This window comes from Diceros bicornis, chromosome 4 (assembly GCF_020826845.1).
Source record: "Diceros bicornis minor isolate mBicDic1 chromosome 4, mDicBic1.mat.cur, whole genome shotgun sequence".
In the NCBI taxonomy this organism is placed as follows: domain Eukaryota; kingdom Metazoa; phylum Chordata; class Mammalia; order Perissodactyla; family Rhinocerotidae; genus Diceros; species Diceros bicornis.
Genome location: NC_080743.1, coordinates 8,687,784 through 8,708,875, shown reverse-complemented (window position 1 = coordinate 8,708,875; position 21,092 = coordinate 8,687,784). Strand labels below are relative to the sequence as shown.

Sequence of the window (21,092 nt, the reverse complement as noted above, 5' to 3'; positions counted from 1 at the left end):
CCGGCTCTGAGCTAACATCTATTGCCAATCCTCCTCCTTTTTTTTCCCCAAAGCCCCAGTAGATAGTTGTATGTCATAGCTGCACATCCTTCTAGTTGCTGTATGTGGGACGTGGCCTCAGCATGGCCGGAGAAGTGGTGCGTCGGTGCGCGCCCAGGATCCCAACCCGGGCCGCCAATAGCGGAGCGCGCACACTTAACCGCTAAGCCACGGGGCCGGCCCCCATCTGACAGTTTTAAATACAGAAATATTAGTTTCTCATGCATATCAACAGATATTAAAATTTCTACAATTCCTTATGCTCTGCTTGCCTTTGGGTCTGTGCCAAAACACAAGTGACAGTAGCTGACTTCCTGGCAAGTGCAGAATAAACAGCCTTCACTTTTCCCATTTGGTTGGTCTTTGTTTATTCCCACAGCCCTAAGGTACTCAGATGGCAAGAAATCAGGTCTGCTGGAGAGCACAGTGGGATATGGCCTGCCTCAAAATGCTGCTGCTGATAGGACGGAATTTCCAGACTCTACACGTATAATTCAGAACGTGGACAATAGATATGCATATGTAGTCTATGTATTCTCCTCCTACCCAGCACTATTATTAGTCAAGTTGAATAATATGCTTTTTTTTATTTTTTATTTTTTTGGTGAGGAAAATTAGCCCTGAGCTAACATCCATTGCCAATCCTTCTCTTTTTGCTGAGGAAGATTGGCCCTGGGCTAACATCTGTGCCCATCTTCCTCTAATTTATATGGGATGCTGCCACAGCATGGCTTGACAAGCGGTTCGTCAATGCGCGCCCGAGATCCGAACCCAGGCCACCAGAAGCGGAGCACGCGCACTTAACCGCTAAGCCATGGGGCCAGCCCCCCGATATTCTCTTTTTAACTGAAACAAATGGTAATAGAAAACAAATGACTGAAAGCCTTTAGTACAAAAACAATTTTAAAAATCTAATTATTTGACTTATGCCTTACTGACAACAGTTTGCTGACTATACACTTAACTATAAAAGATTCTAAATATTTCTTCCCTTAGCCTCAACAAATTTATTATTTCAGATAAAAATATAAAAAGTAATATTTCTGTCTATAAAAGTTGCTTCTGACCTGCCACATATAGAATTTACAACTAATCTGCAAACACTAAGATTGGGGCATGATAGCGATACAACTGAATTTATAAAAATTAACATAAGTGGCTGAGACCTTTGAGAGCTGACAATTAAAAGGGACCAGGAATACAAGTTAATGCCACATAATATAGGAATATCACAATGGGATGCACTTGATAATTAGATTTATTGTTTAAAAAAAATAGTAAGTATAACCTTAAATCAGCAGAATGTCACAGCAGACGTTTTGGCTAAATGAAGAATTTGATTTTTGGCTTATGCTAATTAAGTGTAAACCATTACTTTAAGTGCTGTTTTCAACAATATGCAAAAATCACACTTGATTTGAGAACATCCATTTAATAATGTAAATCTTCAGAAAACATCAAAAATGAATTGCCATTGTATTGTAAATATGATCAATATAAATCTTAAGCTATGAAAAAAGGAACATGATCCCCAAACGCAGCACAAATCTCACCTCCTTCAGAGGCAAAGGTACACCAAAAGCAATAAAAGATAATAACACAATTGATGTGCTGGCAATAAGGGAAACAGGGACCTGTTTCTAACAGGGATGCTCCCTGGAAGGTTACAGTCGTGGAAGGTAATGAGGTGCCTTAACATTTTCACTTGAAAATTCTGCAAAGGTTCCTTAACGGTCCATCCAATTATTCAGAAGATCTGATCTTCTCAGGAAGCAGCTTCTAACAGCAGGTCTGGGATGCTAGTTGTGACTTGCATTTGGAGGGTGCTGCATTAACAGTGCACAAGAAAAATATATTATTAAACCTGCAGGCAAAGACTTCACCTCCTCCAAGGACTCTCTTCTGAATACTGCCATCCTTTAAATCTGCACTTCAACTGAGTTCTCTGCACATTTATACACCCTGTCTATTGTAGGAAGAGGAGAGAAAACCTTCAGAGTTCACAGTGAGGCCACTCTATGAATAACGTGACCCACACCCCAAGATTAAGCAGAAATATGTGCGCACACACACTAAAATAACAAAACTTACCGCTGCCTTCAAAGCTTGATCTAGATCTTCCAGTAGGTCTTTTTTATCCTCTAACCCCACAGATAGTCGAATCAGTGTGTCACTAATTCCCAGGACATCTCTGTCACTCTTAGGCACTGATGAATGGGTCATGATTGCCCTGGAAGAAAGAGTGAGCAAATTTTTGATCACTATATTGTATCAGGTATGTTTTTAGGTATATTTTTAGGAGGTATATTTTTATCTCATAAATTGCAATCATCTTCAATTTTTTCAAATCTAAATATCAAATTCTTCATAAATCCATACTTTCTCACAGGCAAAAAAAAATAAGGAATTAAGAAAATTTTCTTTTCTAGTCATGATTTTAAGTAGAAACCCATATCTTTTATCATTTTTATGCCATCAGTAAGATCCAGTCAATGCAGACACTGAAGGTGCCAGTCAAGCACTGCCGTGCAGGAGAGAAAGACAGCCTCCCGGGTGTGGATTCTAACACCTGCCTGAATGAGGACTTGGCCACAAGTCATGCACCCCAAGACCAACCAGCTCTGGATCAGTGGATTAATCCAGAACTGGACCTTCTGAGGCAGATCAGGGAAAGACAACCCAGGATCACTAGTAGCCACCAGTGAGCGGCAGGAATTCCAGCACATCACCCATGACAGAGAGGCCTCCAGGGATTTTCAAAACTATCTAGCAACTCATCGTCATCATCGACACGTGGAAAGGCAAAGCGCCTACCGCGTCAGGCACTGTAGTAATAACTGGGAGACCAGGAGGAATGAGAGCTTTCCTTTACCCTAGACAACACGGCAGGAGCTAAAGACTGTGACAACTCACAAACCAGAACAGTCTTCGGCAAAGGCCCCGCAAGTGCGGACGGCAGGGACGGCCAGCGATCCGAGGAGGGAGAAACCGTGGTGAGGCAGCACGGAGGAGGCGCGTCAGGCTCACTGAGCCCTGGTGCGCACACGGCCACCAACGCATCCCTTCCTGCACCCGACCCGCAGATCAACGCCCAAGCAGCTCCTCCCCTCTCACCTCAGACCCGTGGAAACAAAATCTCAGTCGTGGTCAAAGTAAACGCATACCTTCCTTTATCACTCTAAGGACGTTTCACACGCAAACACCCTCCTTAAAATGTTCTGCCTTTTCAGGCTCTTAATTCCTTACGAGAGAGGGCACACGTAGAAATAAGAACTTAGGCCTCTGAGACCAACAGACGTGGGTGTGAATCACAGCCCCTCCACACCCTGGCTGTGTGGGCTCGTGAAAGTTCCCTGTCCTCTCAGTGATTTCCGTATCTGAAATAATAATAGCTATCACGTCTTGTGTGCTTACCACGAGGCGGGCACTCTACTAGGTCATGTGTGTGCATTAATTCATTCTTTTAATGGATCAAAATTGGATACAACACCTATCTCAAAAGTCTGCCACAGTCATTAACGGAAGGAACATATATGAACCACTTACAAGGACCTGGAATGTAGTAAACGCCTAATAAAAACAATAATTCGTAATAGTAGTTAACATTTACTGGGCACTTAGTATGCATCGAGGCGACAGCTTAGGGATTTTTCCCCCGTGTTCTCACAACAACCCTAAGGGCTGGGTTCAGTGTTATCCACATCTACAACTGAGGAAACTGAGACTGAGAGGATGATAACTTCCCTAAGGGCACTGAGTTAGCGCGCGCCATGTTGTCAGGCTGGGAGCCCAGCCCCGCGCACGCTGGATCTGCTTCCCGCCCCTCTTATTGCAATGCTGCAGCAGTTGCAGCCGAGTTGGGAGACACAGAAGGAGGTGATAGATCAGACAAGCCCTGACCTAAATTCACTCGTCCACTGGCATCGGGGTTATGGCCTAGCTGGAGTGTCTCAGGGCCAAGCAACTTTAAACCAAATCCCTAAATACATCAGGGAGGGCTATTTTCAAGAGAGCCTTAAAGTAATAGACATTTCATTACTATGAAAAATAAACCAATTTCACATGCGGAGTGTGCCCTCTTGTACACCCAGACTTCCCAGCAGGCATCTTCTGGAAGGACTAACAAAAACCCATACGTATCCTAATTACTTGAATCATTATTTGGGCATCATATACCTGTTAATTTTGTGAAATTGACCAGATTTTATCAGGGTCTCCATTCTACAGAATCCATTCTGATTAGATAGTGCCATGCTGCTTTTGTTGTTCAGTATCTCGAATTATCCCTGACTTTACCATACTCCTTTTCCCAAACAATCATTAAATCTGACATCAAAGTTAAAATACTGAGAAAACAGAAATATACTCACGGAAGCTCAGCAAGACTTTCGAATCCTCCCAAGCTCTCTGCCAGGGTAAACAACTGTGGCAAAGAAAACACTAATTTAGATCCTCCACTAAAATAAAAATACAAAAGTCTAAAAATAAATGTTTTTTAAAAATGGCCCTGAGACAGAGGATGAGAAATGGTGGTGATTATGAATAAACTGGAAATTGGGCAAGAAACTCAGAGAAAAAATGAGCATAAAATTTATAACAATGATTTCACAAGGCAGACATATTATGTGTAAACTTTTAAAACATTAAACGTTGATCAAGGTGACTCTCCTATACCTTCCTAATTTGGCCCTGTACTTAAGTAATACTTAACATGAGCTCTAAAACCTCAGAATTATTACCTTTGAGACCTAGCTCCGTGGTTACCTTTTAAATAAAAATCTCTAAATGTCTCCCAAGGTATATACTTACTTGTTAATATGTAATACTGATTAACTTAATACATCTATTTAACATCCTCCTGGGTAGAAGAAAAAAAACCTCAGCTTTTATATTTAGTATTATAGTGTCATAGATTTTTACAAATATTTTAAAAGTTACTCTCATAACTGTATTAAATTAAATATACACTACGATCTTTCTGATGTTAGACATGTACAAATTTTAGACACCAGGAGGGCTCTGACTAATCTGGCAGCGTCCTATTCATTAGACCCGTAGTATTGAAAGCACAGAGTCCACTGTATCAGCTCAGTGTAAGCCCAGTACACGCAGTTAGACAGGCCTCCCTCCCAGGGCGCCGAGAGCCTCCTGTCACTGTGAAAATTAGGCAAAGGCCTCCCTTCCCTCACCCCAGGTAGATCCCTCACCCCAGGAAGATGAAGCCTGGGAGGCCCAAGGTTTGGAAAGCCATTCCTAGGCTGGATTTCAGAACAGCCTCGTGCAGTGCACTAACAACACACTACTTCAAGGTCTCACATACATTTCCTTTGAAAAAGTGGTTCACTTTTAAATGAATTTGAAAATCAATGCATTAGGACATTCTGTTTCTCTCAGATTGCTTGAAGTGTCTGGAGAGTTGAATAAATAAACCTACTCAGATGTCTGCTACTGCACCAAAGTCACTTTCCAACCTAACAATTCACGATGAAGAGGTTTGTGGCTGTGACCTGCAGGTACAGAAACATGAACCTGAGCTGATGGATCTGAGAGATAGTGAACTGCTGTGAGAAGGTCTCACCTGTGCAATGTAAAAACCTAACTGAAGGTTTACCTTTAGGTTCTTGAGGAAAGTCTCGGCGTGCTGCAGAGCGCCCTTAATATAAAAGGTGACCATCCCTGGGCAACCTGTACACTGACGCTTTGCCAACTCGTGCTGCGGATGAGAGGGCAGCCCTGGAATCATAAGGCATAATAAAAGTCTTACTTTAGAGTCAAACTGTAATTTCAGAATTAAAAAAATCACCATCTGCTTAAGTAAATTGCAAATAATCCTAATAGTGGGCTTTATGGCATGTTCACATCTGACTACTTGCTCTGGCCCCCGTCTCTATCTCTCTAGCTTCTTTTTCACCAATCTTTTCTACCTTCTCCATGCTCTAGACACACCATCTTTCTTTACACCAGCAGTATCACACTCTTTTTTTTCATCTCAGGACCTTTGCACATGCTATCCCTTTAACCTGGAACATTCTCCCCGCTCACAAATAAACGTTACATAAACAGGATGTCTAGGATAACCCTTAAATCCTTGTGTAAGCATACATGCTTAGCAACCAGATGAACATACCAGGATAAATAACCTTTTCTACCCGAGGATTAGATTCCAGAAACTGAGCAACTGCCATTCCATTTTCAAAATGCTTCTCCATTCGGACTTGTAGAGTCTTCAGACCGCGATTGCAGAGGTAACAGTCAAGAGGAGACGGAACTGCTCCAAGAGCTATAAAATGAACAATCCTGGGTTAGTTTGAAGGTGGGGAGGAACCCAGAAAATTCTCTCACCCCTCTTATTCATTATAGTGACTCTGAGAAGCTAGCTACAAAGCCCAATGTTTTGAGTCTTAGGGGGAAAAATTAATACAAGTCAGAAGCATGAAAATGAAGCATTAAATATGCTTAGAGAAACGAGCTTTAAAATGAGAGGGGAAATAAATGTCCCAAAAACTAAGTACAAACACAGTGATATAAACGTTTTGAATATCAGCATAAATAGTCTTTTCCATGATTTTAATGAAATGACACACTGCACATGGTTTAACCTTGTATTTCTTTGAAAAAGTATTACATGTAGAGAAAAACAGCAGTTCAGCTCCTATTATTCCTGAATGTTCTACTAACATTCTATTTGGCTTTTGTCTAAAGCAGCCTATGACTTCACATGCCTCCAGGACACGCACTTCACTCCCACTTCTTGTAAATGAAGGAATTTATCAAGCAATAAGTTTTGGTTTCCCTCCTCAGGGCCCCCTTTGGTTACTTTAATACTTATTTCCTAGAAAGGCATTTTTTTTAAGCAGCTTAAAACACCAGACACTTATTATCTTCCCACGGGTCAGGGGTCCCAGCACAGCTGGGCTGAGTGCTCTCTCTGGTCTTACAAGGCTGCAGTCCGGTGTTGACTGGGCTGTGTTCTATAAGGGCACTTTTATTCCTAATTATGTCTGCATCTTATCTGTCAAATCGCAATGGTTAAACCAAGTCTCTTTAAACAAGCTCTTATCCATACTTGAGATAACTGAACAATGTAAACGGGAAATGGTGTTCAGACATCTGATGAGAAATATTTTTATATCTTAAGAGCTATTTAAAATTAACCACATTCCAGATATAAAAGGTATAGTACAAGAAAGCCACCATTCCAAACGATTTTTTAAAAAAAGAAAAAGAAATCCATTAAGTCTTAAAAGTAAAAATTCACGTGGGCTTTACCAAATCATGATCAAAATTATCACGGATTTGAAAAATAACAAAATTTGTCTCAAATCACGTCATTAAGCCCTGTTAGGCTATACCTATATTTTTATAACCCAATTTTTCTACTTTCCTCTAAAAATCAAAACTTTCCCCTCTATTTCTCATTTCTTCCTAAATTAGTAGAATGCTATCACTTCGCAACATTCAGACTAAATACAAACATCGAATGAATATGGTCACTCTGAGAGCATAAGGGGAAATCTGGACTATTTAATACTTACAGTTTTGCAAGAAACGGAGCCTACTATGGAGACTTTCAGAATCAAGAGACACTAAGCCCATTACAACATCACTGTGGCCTAAAACAAAATGAAAATCTTTAATTTTAAAAACAATGTTTGTTTGTTGTTCATTTTATAATTTCTAACATGTGACTTGCACCAGAAAAAAAAATCTCTGGGAAAAAGCCCTACAGAGTAAGTTTAAATAAACTTTATTCAATTTGACAGTAGCAAAAGCTATACCTAAAACAATGTAAAAAAAGCTATATCTAAAAACCATGTAAAAGTTAAATATTTCTTTTTAAGCTGTCAGCAGGATAAAACTATAACCTTTTATATTAAATTTTAATCTTCTGCTCATAAATCATGAGCATAGTTTTGTCTGCTATAAATGAAATTCTATATTTAATCAAAGTATATATTTTTTTTTACTTTCTATATGAGTCACAGAGAAAACCTGAATAACAGTAGAAGAAAAGGGATCCCAATGTCAAGCCCCGTGCTATTTCATCCATGTGTGGAAAAGAACATCCAAGCGTAGACTGTGTGTGTCTTACCGTTCATATACTTTGTTGCTGAATACATACAAATATCAGCCCCCAGAGCCAAAGGCCGCTGAAAGGAACAAGAGGTTTCTATTTTAATGGGAAATCATTTGCAAATATGCTTCATGACTTGTCTATTTGCTATTGTAAATTCCATTCCCATTCTAACTTTTCAAAAATACACACAGCTTGAAATTTTCCCGAATCTGAGATATTATCTTTCCCTTTTCTTCCTCCAACCAAACAAAAATACAAAATATTGAGCCCAGTATTCAATTCAAACGAACAGATTTTCTGGAAACAGCAGATAAACTCGAGTCAACAGGTCTCCTGATCTGTTTCTTTAGAGCAATTGCTGATTGGCCCCTAAATTTATTATCCACAGCAGAGATGTTGGCGTTTTTATGACTCAGTAAACACATAAAATACTTGAGGTCAACCTTCAGCCACTATTATGGCAAGTAAGTATACAACTGATCTGCTTAGATTTTTAATCATTCAAACCTTACCATGTGCGTTGTGATTACTCACTTGGTTTGCCATGATTTTCACTCTTAGTTACTCTTTCGTTATACTAGTTTTGCCAAGTGGAAAGTCACTTATAAAGAAATTTGTTTGGATTGTTTTCCCACATCCAATTTTCCTGAAAATTAATCCTTTAATCTTAAATATCTTTGTTTATAAGGAGAGTCAAAGTTATAATCAACTTATTCACTAAACAATATTTTATCAACAACTTGCCACTTACATTTTCTTTAAAAAAAAGTGTGTGTGTGTGTGTGTTGACCTCACTAGTTGTTTAATTTTTGGAAGATGTTAGAGTAGGGGGCTATGGGACTTTTTCATTTGGAGTGTTCCAAAAATAGGATTGTTTTTTTGTGTGTGTGAGGAAGATCCGCCCTGAGCTAACAAACATCCATGCTAATCCTCCTCTTTTTACTGAGGAAGACTGGCCCTGGGCTAACATCTGTGCCAAACTTCCTCCACTTTACGTGGGACACCGCCACAGCATGGCTTGACAAGCGGTGCCTCGGTGCACGCCCGGGATCCAAACCCAGGCAGTCAGCAGCGGAGAGCGTGCACTTAACCACTACACCACGGGGCTGGCCCCACAAAATAGGATGTTTTAAGTAACGTGTTGCTCAAAGCTCTCTCTATGTATGTGTTTGCTCATCTCCAAAGTGATGGATCAAACTAGATGATGTATAAGGTCTCTCCTGGTGTTATCATTTTGTAAACTCTATGGTCAAAAGAAAAGGAAAAATAAAAACCAATAACTAATATCTGTTGATCTCATTATGTGCCAAGAACCATGTTAAATACTTCACATAACCCAGTGAAGCACTATAGAAATACTCTACCCAACTCAACAAAATCAGTACCTTTATGACTCTGATCGTACAGATGAGTAAAAGGAACTAAGAAAAATACAATAGACCACTCGGATAAAAAACTGGTAGAGCCAGTACTCACACCCAGACTACCTGAATCCAGAGGTTCTACTCTGCAACTCTCTCCCGGTATGTCCATTTTGCCTTTTGTGAGACTTACATAAGATCCAGGAGACAAAAAGTAGGGAAGAAAGAGAATATATCCAGTTTTCATGAGGGTGAAACAACAAGAGGACCCTTTCAGAAGATTTGCTTTGTGGAACGAATGCACGTGGCTGCCTAGAGACAATGTGATTTTGATTGATTCAGCTGGAGTGAATCCAGATTGAAATGAAGCAAATTACAGTCCCCGGCATGAGGAATGTGATGTGGGCTCCAGAAAGGTAGAAAAACCAGACCCATTTTAGCGACGGTAATAGGAGAAAAATGGCCAGGCCTGATGAGTAACCTAGGCAGGCTCAGCCTAAAACAACTCACACAATCTCTGTGGGCATATACAGGACTCACCATGACTCAGCTAGAGCAATCCTAGGCTGTATGAACCTGCCTCCTGTAAGTGGTATATGAGTAAGGAGTTGGGATAAAGAAACCAAGAGTGAAAATCACCTGAGACAAATAGATAATGCCAGGAGATTTTCACTAGGAAACAGACTGCTGTACCTGATACAAGAAGCAGCCAAAGATATGGCATTAGCCAAAGGTAGACGGCCCATGAAGCTATCTGAATGCAGGGTAGCCAGGAAATGTGTTTCAGGAAAGCAAGATGAAACATGATACTGCCTTCTGAATAAAAAGGAGGAAGGTGAAGAATAGGCTTATGCAGACTCCCAGGGCGTCGGCCAGTCACACCAGTCACAGGGAGGCAGCAGCCTGGGCCAACCTCAGGGACCCAGAGCAGAAGGGGAGGAAATGTAAACAACTGAGCCTGTAAACATCTGCCTAATTGAAGAGCTGGAGAAAATGAGCTGGGGCTTCAGGAACTCTGCAGAACAAAGGTGAACTACAGAAAGTGTAATAAGAGTGACCACAAGGCAGAAGGAAAGAGCGGGGAGAAGGTGAGTCCTAATAAGGAAAGGAAACAGAGTTAGGTCACTCAGAGGAAATGAGGGAAAAGACAGACAACAAGTCAGTTATAGAGAGATCCCAAGATGACCCACCAAAAGGAGCAAAACAAAAAGGAAGAAGATCTGGAAAAAAGTAGGAGGAAAAAGGAAAGGAATGGAGGATGAGTGGAGGGTTTGAGAGAGGGGGACATGTCTGTAGAGGGGCAGGCAGGAAAAGAGACACCAATTTAAAAGGAGCACTATCAGGCCGGCCCCGGGGCTTAGCGGTTAAGTGCGCGCGCTCCGCTACTGGCGGCCCGGGTTCGGATCCCGGGTGCGCACCAACGCCCCACTTCTCCGGCCATGCTGAGGCCGCGTCCCACATACAGCAACTAGAAGGATATGCAACTATGACATACAACTATCTACTGGGGCTTTGGGGGGACAAAAAAGGAGGAGGATTGGCAATAGATGTTAGCTCAGAGCTGGTCTTCCTCAGCAAAAAGAGGAGGATTAGCATGGATGTTAGCTCAGGGCTGATCTTCCTCACAAATAAATAAATAAATAAATAAAAGGAGCACTATCAATGCTTACAGCTACATGTGCAACATGAAGCAGAAATTCATAATACAAATAAGGCAAAGATACAGAGGGCGAGACATAGACAATGGGGTCCTGAGGGAAGAGAAACGAGAAAGAAGAAAGAGAAATGGAGAAATAATATGTGTGACATACAGTGAGATGTCATTGAGTATAGCTTTTCTTTTCCTTTTATTTGAAAGGTTGGTCAAGTAAAAAATATATACAAGCTTAAGTATATGAGGTGTGACTAGAAAACAACATGACTGACTTGTTACCGGCACATAAACATGGAGGTCGCTACTATGTGGAAGGCCTCAACAGAAACAATCCCATAACAAGGCCAGGTCTTCAGAGTTCACACATCCTAAGAGAACCTAAAAGCTTAATTAAGACAACATTTAAAACACACAGAGTCCCATATGAGATATTAACCTAGAGTTGAAAACATATTAAATAATGGTAGGGAAGGTCCAATTTTAATTCTCTGTCTAATCAATAATTATGATTAGATGGAATCAGTTTGATAACGATTTTAATGTATACAAGTCCTTCCTTTCCTAATTACAGGTGTCTGTACAGTCTACTAATCACGCCAAAAAAGTTATTTTCATTTACCTGGAAATACGCCGACATAAAAGTGTTATCCACGACCAAAATAATGTCTCCATGTTTATGGACAATATGTGCACAGGCTTCAATGTCAACCATCTTCAAAACAGGGTTTGTGGGGGTTTCAATCCAAACGAGCTAAAACAATTCAATAAATGACAAAAGTTTGTAAAAACACACTGTACAAACACACATCCCATATACTGTGACTATCTGGGAGCCTACCCTGGAAGAGCACGGATGATGAAGTTGAAAGGTTAGAATCCGAATTCTAGCGCCTATAAATTTCAGAGAAGTCAGAGCTAAGGAACTTACCCTCTATATTCCTCAAATTCTTCATCTGTACAATCGGGTTGGTAATATTTACCTGATAGAATTATTCTAAGAATCAAATAAGATAAAGTATACACAAGCAGAAAAGTGCTAAAGTTAATTATTGTAATTATTTTCCATAAAAAAGAGGATTATGCCAAAGACATAATTCAGTCTCTGGGAATTTTGTTCTCAAAGATAAATAACAGATCATCTAAGGTTACATCCTAGAATTTTCATTAAAGGGAACTATCCCCATGATGCCAAAAAATCCTTAATATTAACTTAAATAAAGCCGGATGCACTAGAAACTATAAACGAAGTACCCAGGACTTGAAGAAGAGCATAGGTTTTAGAGTGAAGAAGAGACACACAGCAGAACGCCTGGCTACAGCTCACTTAAGAGAAAATACATGTTTATCTATATATTCCAAAACCTAGCACAATTCAGGCACACAGTGGATGCGTGATAGTTACTGAAGAGACGAAGGAAAAAAGAGAGTTCTATCTGTTCAAGAAGGTGCCACTGTATTGAATGACATTATCTACGGCTTTCTTTTTAAAAGGATTAATGGACCTTTTTTTATTACCTACATAAACGGACAAGATATCTGATTTAATACTCTTCCTACTCTGGAGTGTTACTGTAGAAAAGGTAAGATAGTTAAAATAATGCATATTCTACAAGAACTGAAGTATTTAAATAATCTATAAAAATTATTCCTGGGCAAGAATTTATTATTCCCACTGATAATAAAAAAATAAATTAAAATTAAAAAGTGTAAATAAATACAAAGTCATTATTATATATACTTAAAAAATCTACTTCGAACGATGAGGCAGATATTTTGGGGGGAAAATGTATTAATTCAAGTCAGTAAAGAGCGACTACACAAAGTCGTGTTGACAAGAATTAATATACTCACAGTTTGCTGTCCTCCTTTAGAAAGACTCAGACCAGGTATTTTAACAAGCATCTTTTCTCCCAAGCAAGATAAAAAACAAATTCCCTTGAAAACAAACCTTAATCACTCAAAGCTCACCTCATGTTAATCTTCAAAGTAATTATTTGTGTAAGAAAAAGTTTTCATTTTTCAGCATTCACTGTAACATAATCTTGAGCACAATTCAAACCTTTTAATATTAGCAAAGAGTTGGAAAAAGCTGACTTATGAAAGACACTGGTCCTTCCTTTACCCGGGCAGAATTTAAATGAGGGCTCAAGAATGAATATCGCGTATGCCATTCACTCAGGCACAAAATATCTTCCAGCAGCACACAAGCTTCCCAGGATGGAGGCTAAAGATCGCTTTCGGCCCATTCTCTCCTGCTAACTACTATTTTGCTAAAGTATCCCTTAGAACTCTCAAAAAGCCACTATGCTTAGCTTTTGGGGCTTGGCAAAAGTGTCCTTTTCTGTAACCCAATCACTGTCATGACTTCTGTAACCAACACTAACTTGGTAATGCAGTTAAGCATCATGTGCTCTTGCTAACAAACTTTTAACAATTATGTATCAGGCACTGTACTAAGCATTTCATATGCATTATCTCATTTTATTCACATAACCACCTTTCTATAAAACAGAAACTACCCCCATTTTGCAAAAGAAGAAATTGAGACTTTGGTTAACCATTTGCCCAAGATAATACACCAACTACGATACAGAATTAGAATTTGAATCCCACTCCAGAATTCATGTACTTAACCATTATACTATAATACCTAGGAGATAAAAAACACCTATCTTACTCTTGTTGATGGTTTCCAAGGGCTTCTAATAAAATTTGTTATTCAGATTTAAATTATGTCCTCTAGTAAACAGAAATGATGAAAACAAAACATCACAGGGAAAACAGACAAAACTGAAAACTAACGGAGTTACCTTGGTTTCTGGTGTAATGGCTGCCTCTAGCAACTTGGTTTTGGAACAATCAACAAAAGAAATCTTTAATCCAAATTCAGATGCCACCTGCCTGAAGTACCTGTTTGTACCTGAGGCAGAACAGAAGCAGATAAAATGGAAAGAATATTGTATTAAGAAATGTTCATTCCTTACAGGTATAAACACTTTAAAGATATAAGCAAATGTAAATCACCAATAAAAATACAACTAAAAGCAATTCTACTTTGGTTAAATAGTTTGGCTATCTTGTATAATAAAGTATATAAGGTTTGGATTTTAAACTAAAAGTTAAAGAGTCAAATAAAACACATTTGATCCACACCAAGTAGCATGAAGCAGAAAATGTTTCTCACAATACACAATCTGTACTCTTCAAACATTAAGTGGCATGCTCCCTGCAACATCAATATCTTTTTAAATAATTTCTTCCTAGTACTCAAATCTAAAGTAAATGAACCAATGTCAATGAAATGTTTCAAAATAAATTTTTAATCTGATTATACTTTGGTAATAGAATTGGCTATTCTTCTTTGTACTTTCTCAATCTTTTTGTTATGTGGTTCTGAAAGCTTTAATAGATAAGCGAGATGATGTAAATCAAACTACTAGAGTTTTATAGTGAAAAAAGATAAATCATTTGAGTTAGAATAATTTCTTTTATCAACACGGTTCTGGATTTGATTTTTACATATACAAATTGAAAGGGAAAATTGCTGTATTGAGAGTCAACCAAAAAAAAAAGGAAAAACACTCTATGATCAAAACTATACTAAACTTTTGATGTTATGCAGACTGACCTTAGATAATATAAGATTGCAAAATGATGTAAAGAATTGTTAAAAATCAACAGTAATTTTCAAGATTTTGTAATATATTTGCCATAAGGTTTTTATAAGCATTCTAAAAGTAACTAAAGCTTTGAGATTTTGTAATTTAAATTCAACAAACTATCATAGGGACCTAAGATAAAATACACAGCACTTTGCAAATTTCTGAGGGATAAAACAATTACTAAGAGTGAGTCCCTTCCTTCAAAGAACTTACAGATGTAACCTTTTGTTCAGATAGGAGATAGATAAAATGATAAATATATTTATATAATAATATTCTAGCAGTCACATTTTAATTATTTGGAAGTATTTGGAATATATATGTATATTTACAAAATTTTTTGCTGTTGTTTTGAACACAAAAATAAGTCTTGCTTAAAGGCACGGGTGACTGTCTTCTTCACCTTCCCACTCGCCACTTTAAATAACTAGCATTTAAACCCCTTAGAATGGAAGTCTTTAAATTTGGATCCATAAATAGGCTTCAAGGGACTCTATGGATGGGCCTGAATGGGTGAGACTCCTTGACCCTAAAATTAAAATGGTAAACATTGAGTGTCACCTTAAGTACATTGTTTAGGGAAAGGAGTCCATAGCCTTCAACAGATTTTCAAAAGGTCCCCTAAAACCAAAAGGGGTAGGTAGAGTTAAGCTCTTTGAGAGTGACCTGGGTTACAGTTCATCTTCATTGCAGGTAAAATCACAAATTAGACTAGAACACTCTCCCTTTAAACACTGTCTTCTCTAGAGTAAAATATGTTTGAAAGTTGATCAAGTCCTACATCCTCATTCCAGCAGCTTAAGTAAAATTCTTATTAGACAGTCTCTCTTATAAGCAGTTCCAGAGCAGGGACCCAAAGCCTTCATGCTCCCCCTTCACCAAGTCGGAGCCAGCATGGAGGGTCCACCACACCTTTAAAATTTAATCAATAATCCTGGTTACAGTGCTACTATAATTCAGGACCCACTTCAGTATCTTTAAAATATCAGCTGACACAACATGAAAGAGAGCGGTCACCCACCTCCATACACATCATCCATACAAATAATGTGGTCCCCTGCTTTTAAGAGATGGGTGATAGTCACAGTGGCTGCTAAACCTGAAGCAAAGGCCAAACCTAAAATAAAAACCAAGTTAGAGTAAGCCAAAAAGTCAGACCTATAGGTTAAAAACACCTACAGTATTTACTTGCATTACTTATGTCCCTCTCTCTGCTGATAGAAGGACAGACGTCCCCCGATTAATACCATTACAAAATCCCCCTTTCTATTTCAAAGACAAAATGTCTTTAAAATAAAAAATATGTAATTCTGCTTTGGTTATAACATTTCTCTGAAACACTTCAAGGAAATAATTCTTTACAAAAGTCTGAGATAAAAGGCCAATTGCCAATTAAATTACAATGTAAAAAAATCAAACTCTAAAGAAATTTCAAACTTGGTGAATAGAGATAAGATATATTCTTTCATTAACTATATGAATATGCAATTGAGCAAATAAATATTTTAACAAAATTCAAAATCAGACCTGAGATGTGTCTGATAAATTTAATAAATTTCCTTTTTAATTTGTTATGCAGAATCTCTTTTAAACAAAAGTGATCCTGAATCTCAAATTGAACAAAAATAATAAAAATGACTAATAAAAAAATAACGTGCATTAAACTGTAAAAGAAAATATGCTGACAAAATATCAACATATCACCTTGATGATAAAAACCACCTGTGACTGGCAGAAGGCATAATCCATAATAATTAACTTGAAAAATGTAATTATTATAAAATCTTCTCAGAGAAGTCTAGGCTGGGATTACAGTTCTCTACTAAGCAGATCTGAGGTCCAACAGTGAACTCATACAAAAGGCTACATTTTAAACCCAGTGGAAAGCGACCATATTTCCTAGAGCCCACTTGAAAAAGTGTCTGGCATATGAACACTCAGCCTTTACACTTCCTGCAGGAAATAATGTTCCCCATACAGCACTAAATTATGGAAGTTTAGTGTTTAATCTCATCCAAAACAAAACAAAAAGCCCCCAAAATCCCAAACAAACGCAGCAATTCACATTAACATTTCTAATTCCTACATTCTTGCAGTGAGAAAACTCATAAGACTCTTATTTTCTAGCCAAGAATCTGCTCTCATTTAGTATCATTTATATAAAATACACAAAGATGATTTAACAGCAATCCAATCCCTTCACGAAGAAAACACAAGATTCAAGGAATTAATCCCTAATCTCTGAGAGCACATTATCAAGGGCACCTGGCTATTGCAAACATACACTGGCGCTATTCTTAGGCACAAACTATCAGGTGAATAAATCAGAGTATAAGAAAGCTTGTATTCTCATAAGTAGTGTTATAAAACTTAGTTAATTTTTATCTTTTTATACTGACAGGTTTACATGAACACCAAATGGCAAATTATGCCATTTTGCCTCTACTCGTATTTATTTTTACCTAATAATTACACAGATGCATATTCTACCAGCTCTGGGATGTTGGGCAAATAATTCAATGTCTTAGTAAAATAAGACTTTGGAACTAGCTAATCCTTATTTCATTCTAATTCTACATCCTGTGCCTCGATGATTTTCTCTATACATAGAGGAATGCATTCTAGACTTCACAAACCTGGAAATGGAAATCACTTACTGTATTTAGCTCCATCCAGTGTTGCCACTGCTTTTTCCAAGCAATTCCTGGTGGGGTTTCCAGAACGGCTATATTCGAAACCCTGAAGAGAAGAAGTTAGAGTTCATCCTGAGAGATTTATTATCCGAGTCCCAACAGAGACATCTCCACAACCATGGGCTCATCCTACCATCGTGATTTCCAATTATTTACATATGACATGTCTTGCCATTAGACAGAAGCGTGACAGTGTTGTGGCTGTAGTGGTGTGGGGAGGTCTGAAGTCAGCCAAACTGGATTAGAATTCTGTATCTGCCACTGAGCTACATGCCTATAGGTGACTGACAACATTTCCCAGAGTCAATCTCAGTATCTGTAAAGTGGGAATAAAACACAAATATCTAGTTCATAAAATTGTCATGAGGATAAAATGAGATAATGTACCATAAGTTCTCTGCATGGTGCCTGGCACATGCTAACCACTAGATAAATGGTTGTTTTTATTATTGGCTTAATATTATGTTAGACTCGCCTTTACCCATTAATCTAGGGACAGTAGGAAAAGGGAATCACCTGAGCCAACAGAGTCAACCTAATTCCAACCTATATTTTACCCCCTAAGAAACAAGTGATGGGAATTCTGTTTAGCATCCCACAGGAAGCTATGACCAGATCCTGCAAATGCACAGAGTTCAGATCTTGGCTCTACAAAAGCGACTTGAAAAACAGAGAGGAATTCTTGGCAGAGCAGCTCCACAAAATACTTTTTTAAAGTTTGCATTATGCACCTTTTACATGTATGGCAGCACGCTAGCTGTATCCATCCAGTCATTTTATTTAATCCTCACGATCTGCTTTGAGGAAAATGAAGCTAAATGTCACAGGGCGTGTCAGAGCCCGAATTCAAACCCAGGATTCAAACATGGAATACAAACACTATAATTTCCTCCCCTGCCTCATATAGCACATAACAAACATAACCACTCTTTACACCTTTCTTTCTGATGCAAGAGCTCCCAGTACTAGTGATTTTTTTTTTTTTTTTTACTTTTTGTTGCTTTGTTTGTTTCCTTGTTTCTGAGAAATTGAGTAGACATATTTCATAGGGCTCCAGGATACTCTCATCACTCCTTACCATCACCTCCTTGATGTGACGTGCAGCTGTCCTCACCAGACACAAAAAAACTGTTTGGATTCATGTGGCTACTGCCACAGAAAAGTACCCCGTGTTTCCATCAATGTTCAGTGTGGAGATCTGACGTTGTGGGGGGAAAAGAAGCCCATTCAGTGACAAATTCCCACCCTCTCGCCCATTCAATGGCTTTCTAAATGGAACTGGAGAATTAGATGCTTCTCATTCAGCTCCTCAAATTCTCTTTAGGGCTCTTAACAGATTTTCTAAAGGTAGTAAGAGGAGTTTGTGGATTTTACCATCCCTGCTCACTCTCTGGAAACATTTAATTATTAATACCATAGCTAACTGGTTAACTTTTGTACTAAGTGCTAAAGCTTGGTCAGCTACACATTCACGAAACCCTATACTACGAACAGACCACACGCTTAGAAGATAGGCTGTGTACATATTCTGATTCCAAAATAGAGTAGCTAAAAGTATCCTAAACCAGCTGTAGAAATGCCCTTAGAACTCTACTTCACAAAGCAACGGGCTAAATCTAGAAGAATTGTTCCCAACTTATATGACATAACACACTAAAGAGGTTTCTGAAGTATAACCAAGGTTTTGGACCTACAAAGTTTAACTAATTTCTTCTGAAACTCAGCAATTTTTAAATACTCCAAAATCCATCAAGTATGCTACCAAAAGGGGAAAAGCTATGTGATTAACAAAGAGGACTCTCTCATAAGCCTTAGAAGTCATTCATCTCTGACTCTGGGTCAATTCCTTTTCTATAAAAAGTGTATAATACCTGTCCTGCCCTCTGACCTGGCTGTTGTCAGGATCAAATGGAAAAAGCGTAAATGTAAACACCGTGAAACACCAAACTACTGAGCAATTGTAATATACCATACAGCTTAACACACATATCAACAATTTATTGATCCCATTTACACCAGACCAACCTGAGGCTTGGACAGGGTAAGTAACTTGCTCAAGATTACCCAGCTCAGAAGAGGTGGTGTCAGAATTCAAACCCTGGGCCTCTAACTACACGATTTTTGCTCTTAATCAGTCAGCCACACTGCTTACATGATGCAATGGGTTAGATTATTGCTAGCATTGTTGGAGTACAGCACAGCATACCCTAATGCCTAAGAGTGGGATTCTAGAACAGGGTTGGAATCCCAGCTCCACCACCTACTAGCCACGTAGCCTTAGGCTATTTACTTAACATCCCCACATCTCAATTTTTCATGAGAAAAATGAGAACCCAGTTCAGACTAGGGCTGTTGTCAGGATTAGCCAAGACAGTACATGTAATACACATGATATAATACATGTAAGCATGTACTCCATCGTACATACTTAGCACATAGTAAGTTCTCAGTAACTATTAACAAACTGAATACAGTTATCAGGAATGATCTTGATTCTAGGTGAGTTATCAGACCCTTAAATGTTTTTTTAGCTGACTCACTATATCTTTATAACTTTTGCTGCTAAAGGTAATTCAAGGAAATGATGATCCTCAGGTTTGAACTGCAAATTTGCTAAAATCACATGAATTTCAGTCCAAAACTATACGGCAAGTTGGACAAACTGTTCCTTCCAGTCCTGCTTATCAAAAGAAGTATGATCACTGTACCATTCAATACAAAGCTTTACTGCATCCTTGCAATCCTTTCGGGGTGCCTTCCTGATATATAATCCATCTTATAAACTACTTGCGTGCCTTTTTCACTTATATGCCATCTCTCTTTCCTCCCCCAACCCTGGACCGCCCCCGACAGACCCAGCTCACCGAGTGCTGGCCGGGAGCCCCCTGCTTGAACGTGGTGGCCAATGAGATGGGGGGCACTACAGCCCGGGAGGTCCACTGCTCCGGCTCCTGGCCCGCGTGGATGGCCTGCGTGGCGAAATGCTGGAAGCTAGGTAGGAAACCGGGCGGGGAGGCGTCTTTTTCCTGCATGCTGAGCTGCGAAGAAAGGAGAGAGAAAAAGACCGAGGAAGATAAAACTAGGAAACGGGCGCGTCGGAGTTTGAAAGACACACAACAGAGTCAGGAGAAAGGAGCCACGGGACGCGGACCGCCAGCGGCGAGCGCGCAAAAGCCGGACCCCGCGACTCGGCGGCTGAGACTCGATCAGCGGGCGGAGGGCTGCGTTCACCGCGGGGCGGGGCCAGCGCCACCCAATGAGCGAAGGCCCCGACGCGGCCCCCGCTCCTCATTGGCCGGCGGCGGAGGCGTTGCCGGGAGCGCCCCGGGGACCGCCCTCCCGGTGCCGACCCGGAGCGAAGCCCGAGTCCGTGTGTCCACGTGGTGTTGGTCCCCGCGGGTGACAGTCCGGAGTCCCGGCCCTGGGGAAGCTGCCCGGCTGCTGCCTGTGGGCCACCCGGGCGTCTGGGTGACGCTCAGGCCCGAGGTCCTCCGGGGACCTGGGGAAAGGCTGGCTTGGTGTTGAAACCGAGTAACCTGCAAACAGGCCGCACAAACAGCCTCCCGTTAATGCAGCCCGAGCCCCTGACCCCCGCCCGCCGCCACC

The 21,092-nt window shown here is 39.7% G+C and overlaps 1 protein-coding gene across 2 annotated transcripts; it reads right to left on the bottom strand.

The window, feature by feature from the left end:
* Positions 1-1,279: 1,279 nt before the first annotated feature.
* On the bottom strand, positions 1,280-20,668 carry LOC131404055 (cystathionine gamma-lyase). 2 transcript variants are annotated; one of them, XM_058538291.1, is made up of 12 exons: positions 20,351-20,665; positions 17,451-17,532; positions 15,815-15,910; positions 13,942-14,051; positions 11,751-11,882; positions 8,132-8,189; positions 7,575-7,652; positions 6,167-6,319; positions 5,651-5,772; positions 4,410-4,462; positions 2,131-2,269; positions 1,280-1,865 (listed from the first exon to the last, which is right to left on the bottom strand). In XM_058538291.1, exons 1-12 carry the CDS (start codon positions 20,516-20,518, stop codon positions 1,839-1,841), a joined length of 1,218 nt encoding a protein of 405 aa, XP_058394274.1. In that variant the 5' UTR covers positions 20,519-20,665; the 3' UTR covers positions 1,280-1,838. The 2 variants fall into 2 exon arrangements, 1 of the variants encoding a protein (XP_058394274.1); XR_009219712.1 differs by lacking the exon at positions 1,280-1,865 and adding an exon at positions 5,474-5,546 and having other exon boundaries at positions 2,248-2,269; positions 20,351-20,668.
* Between the last annotated feature and the right edge of the window lie 424 nt (positions 20,669-21,092).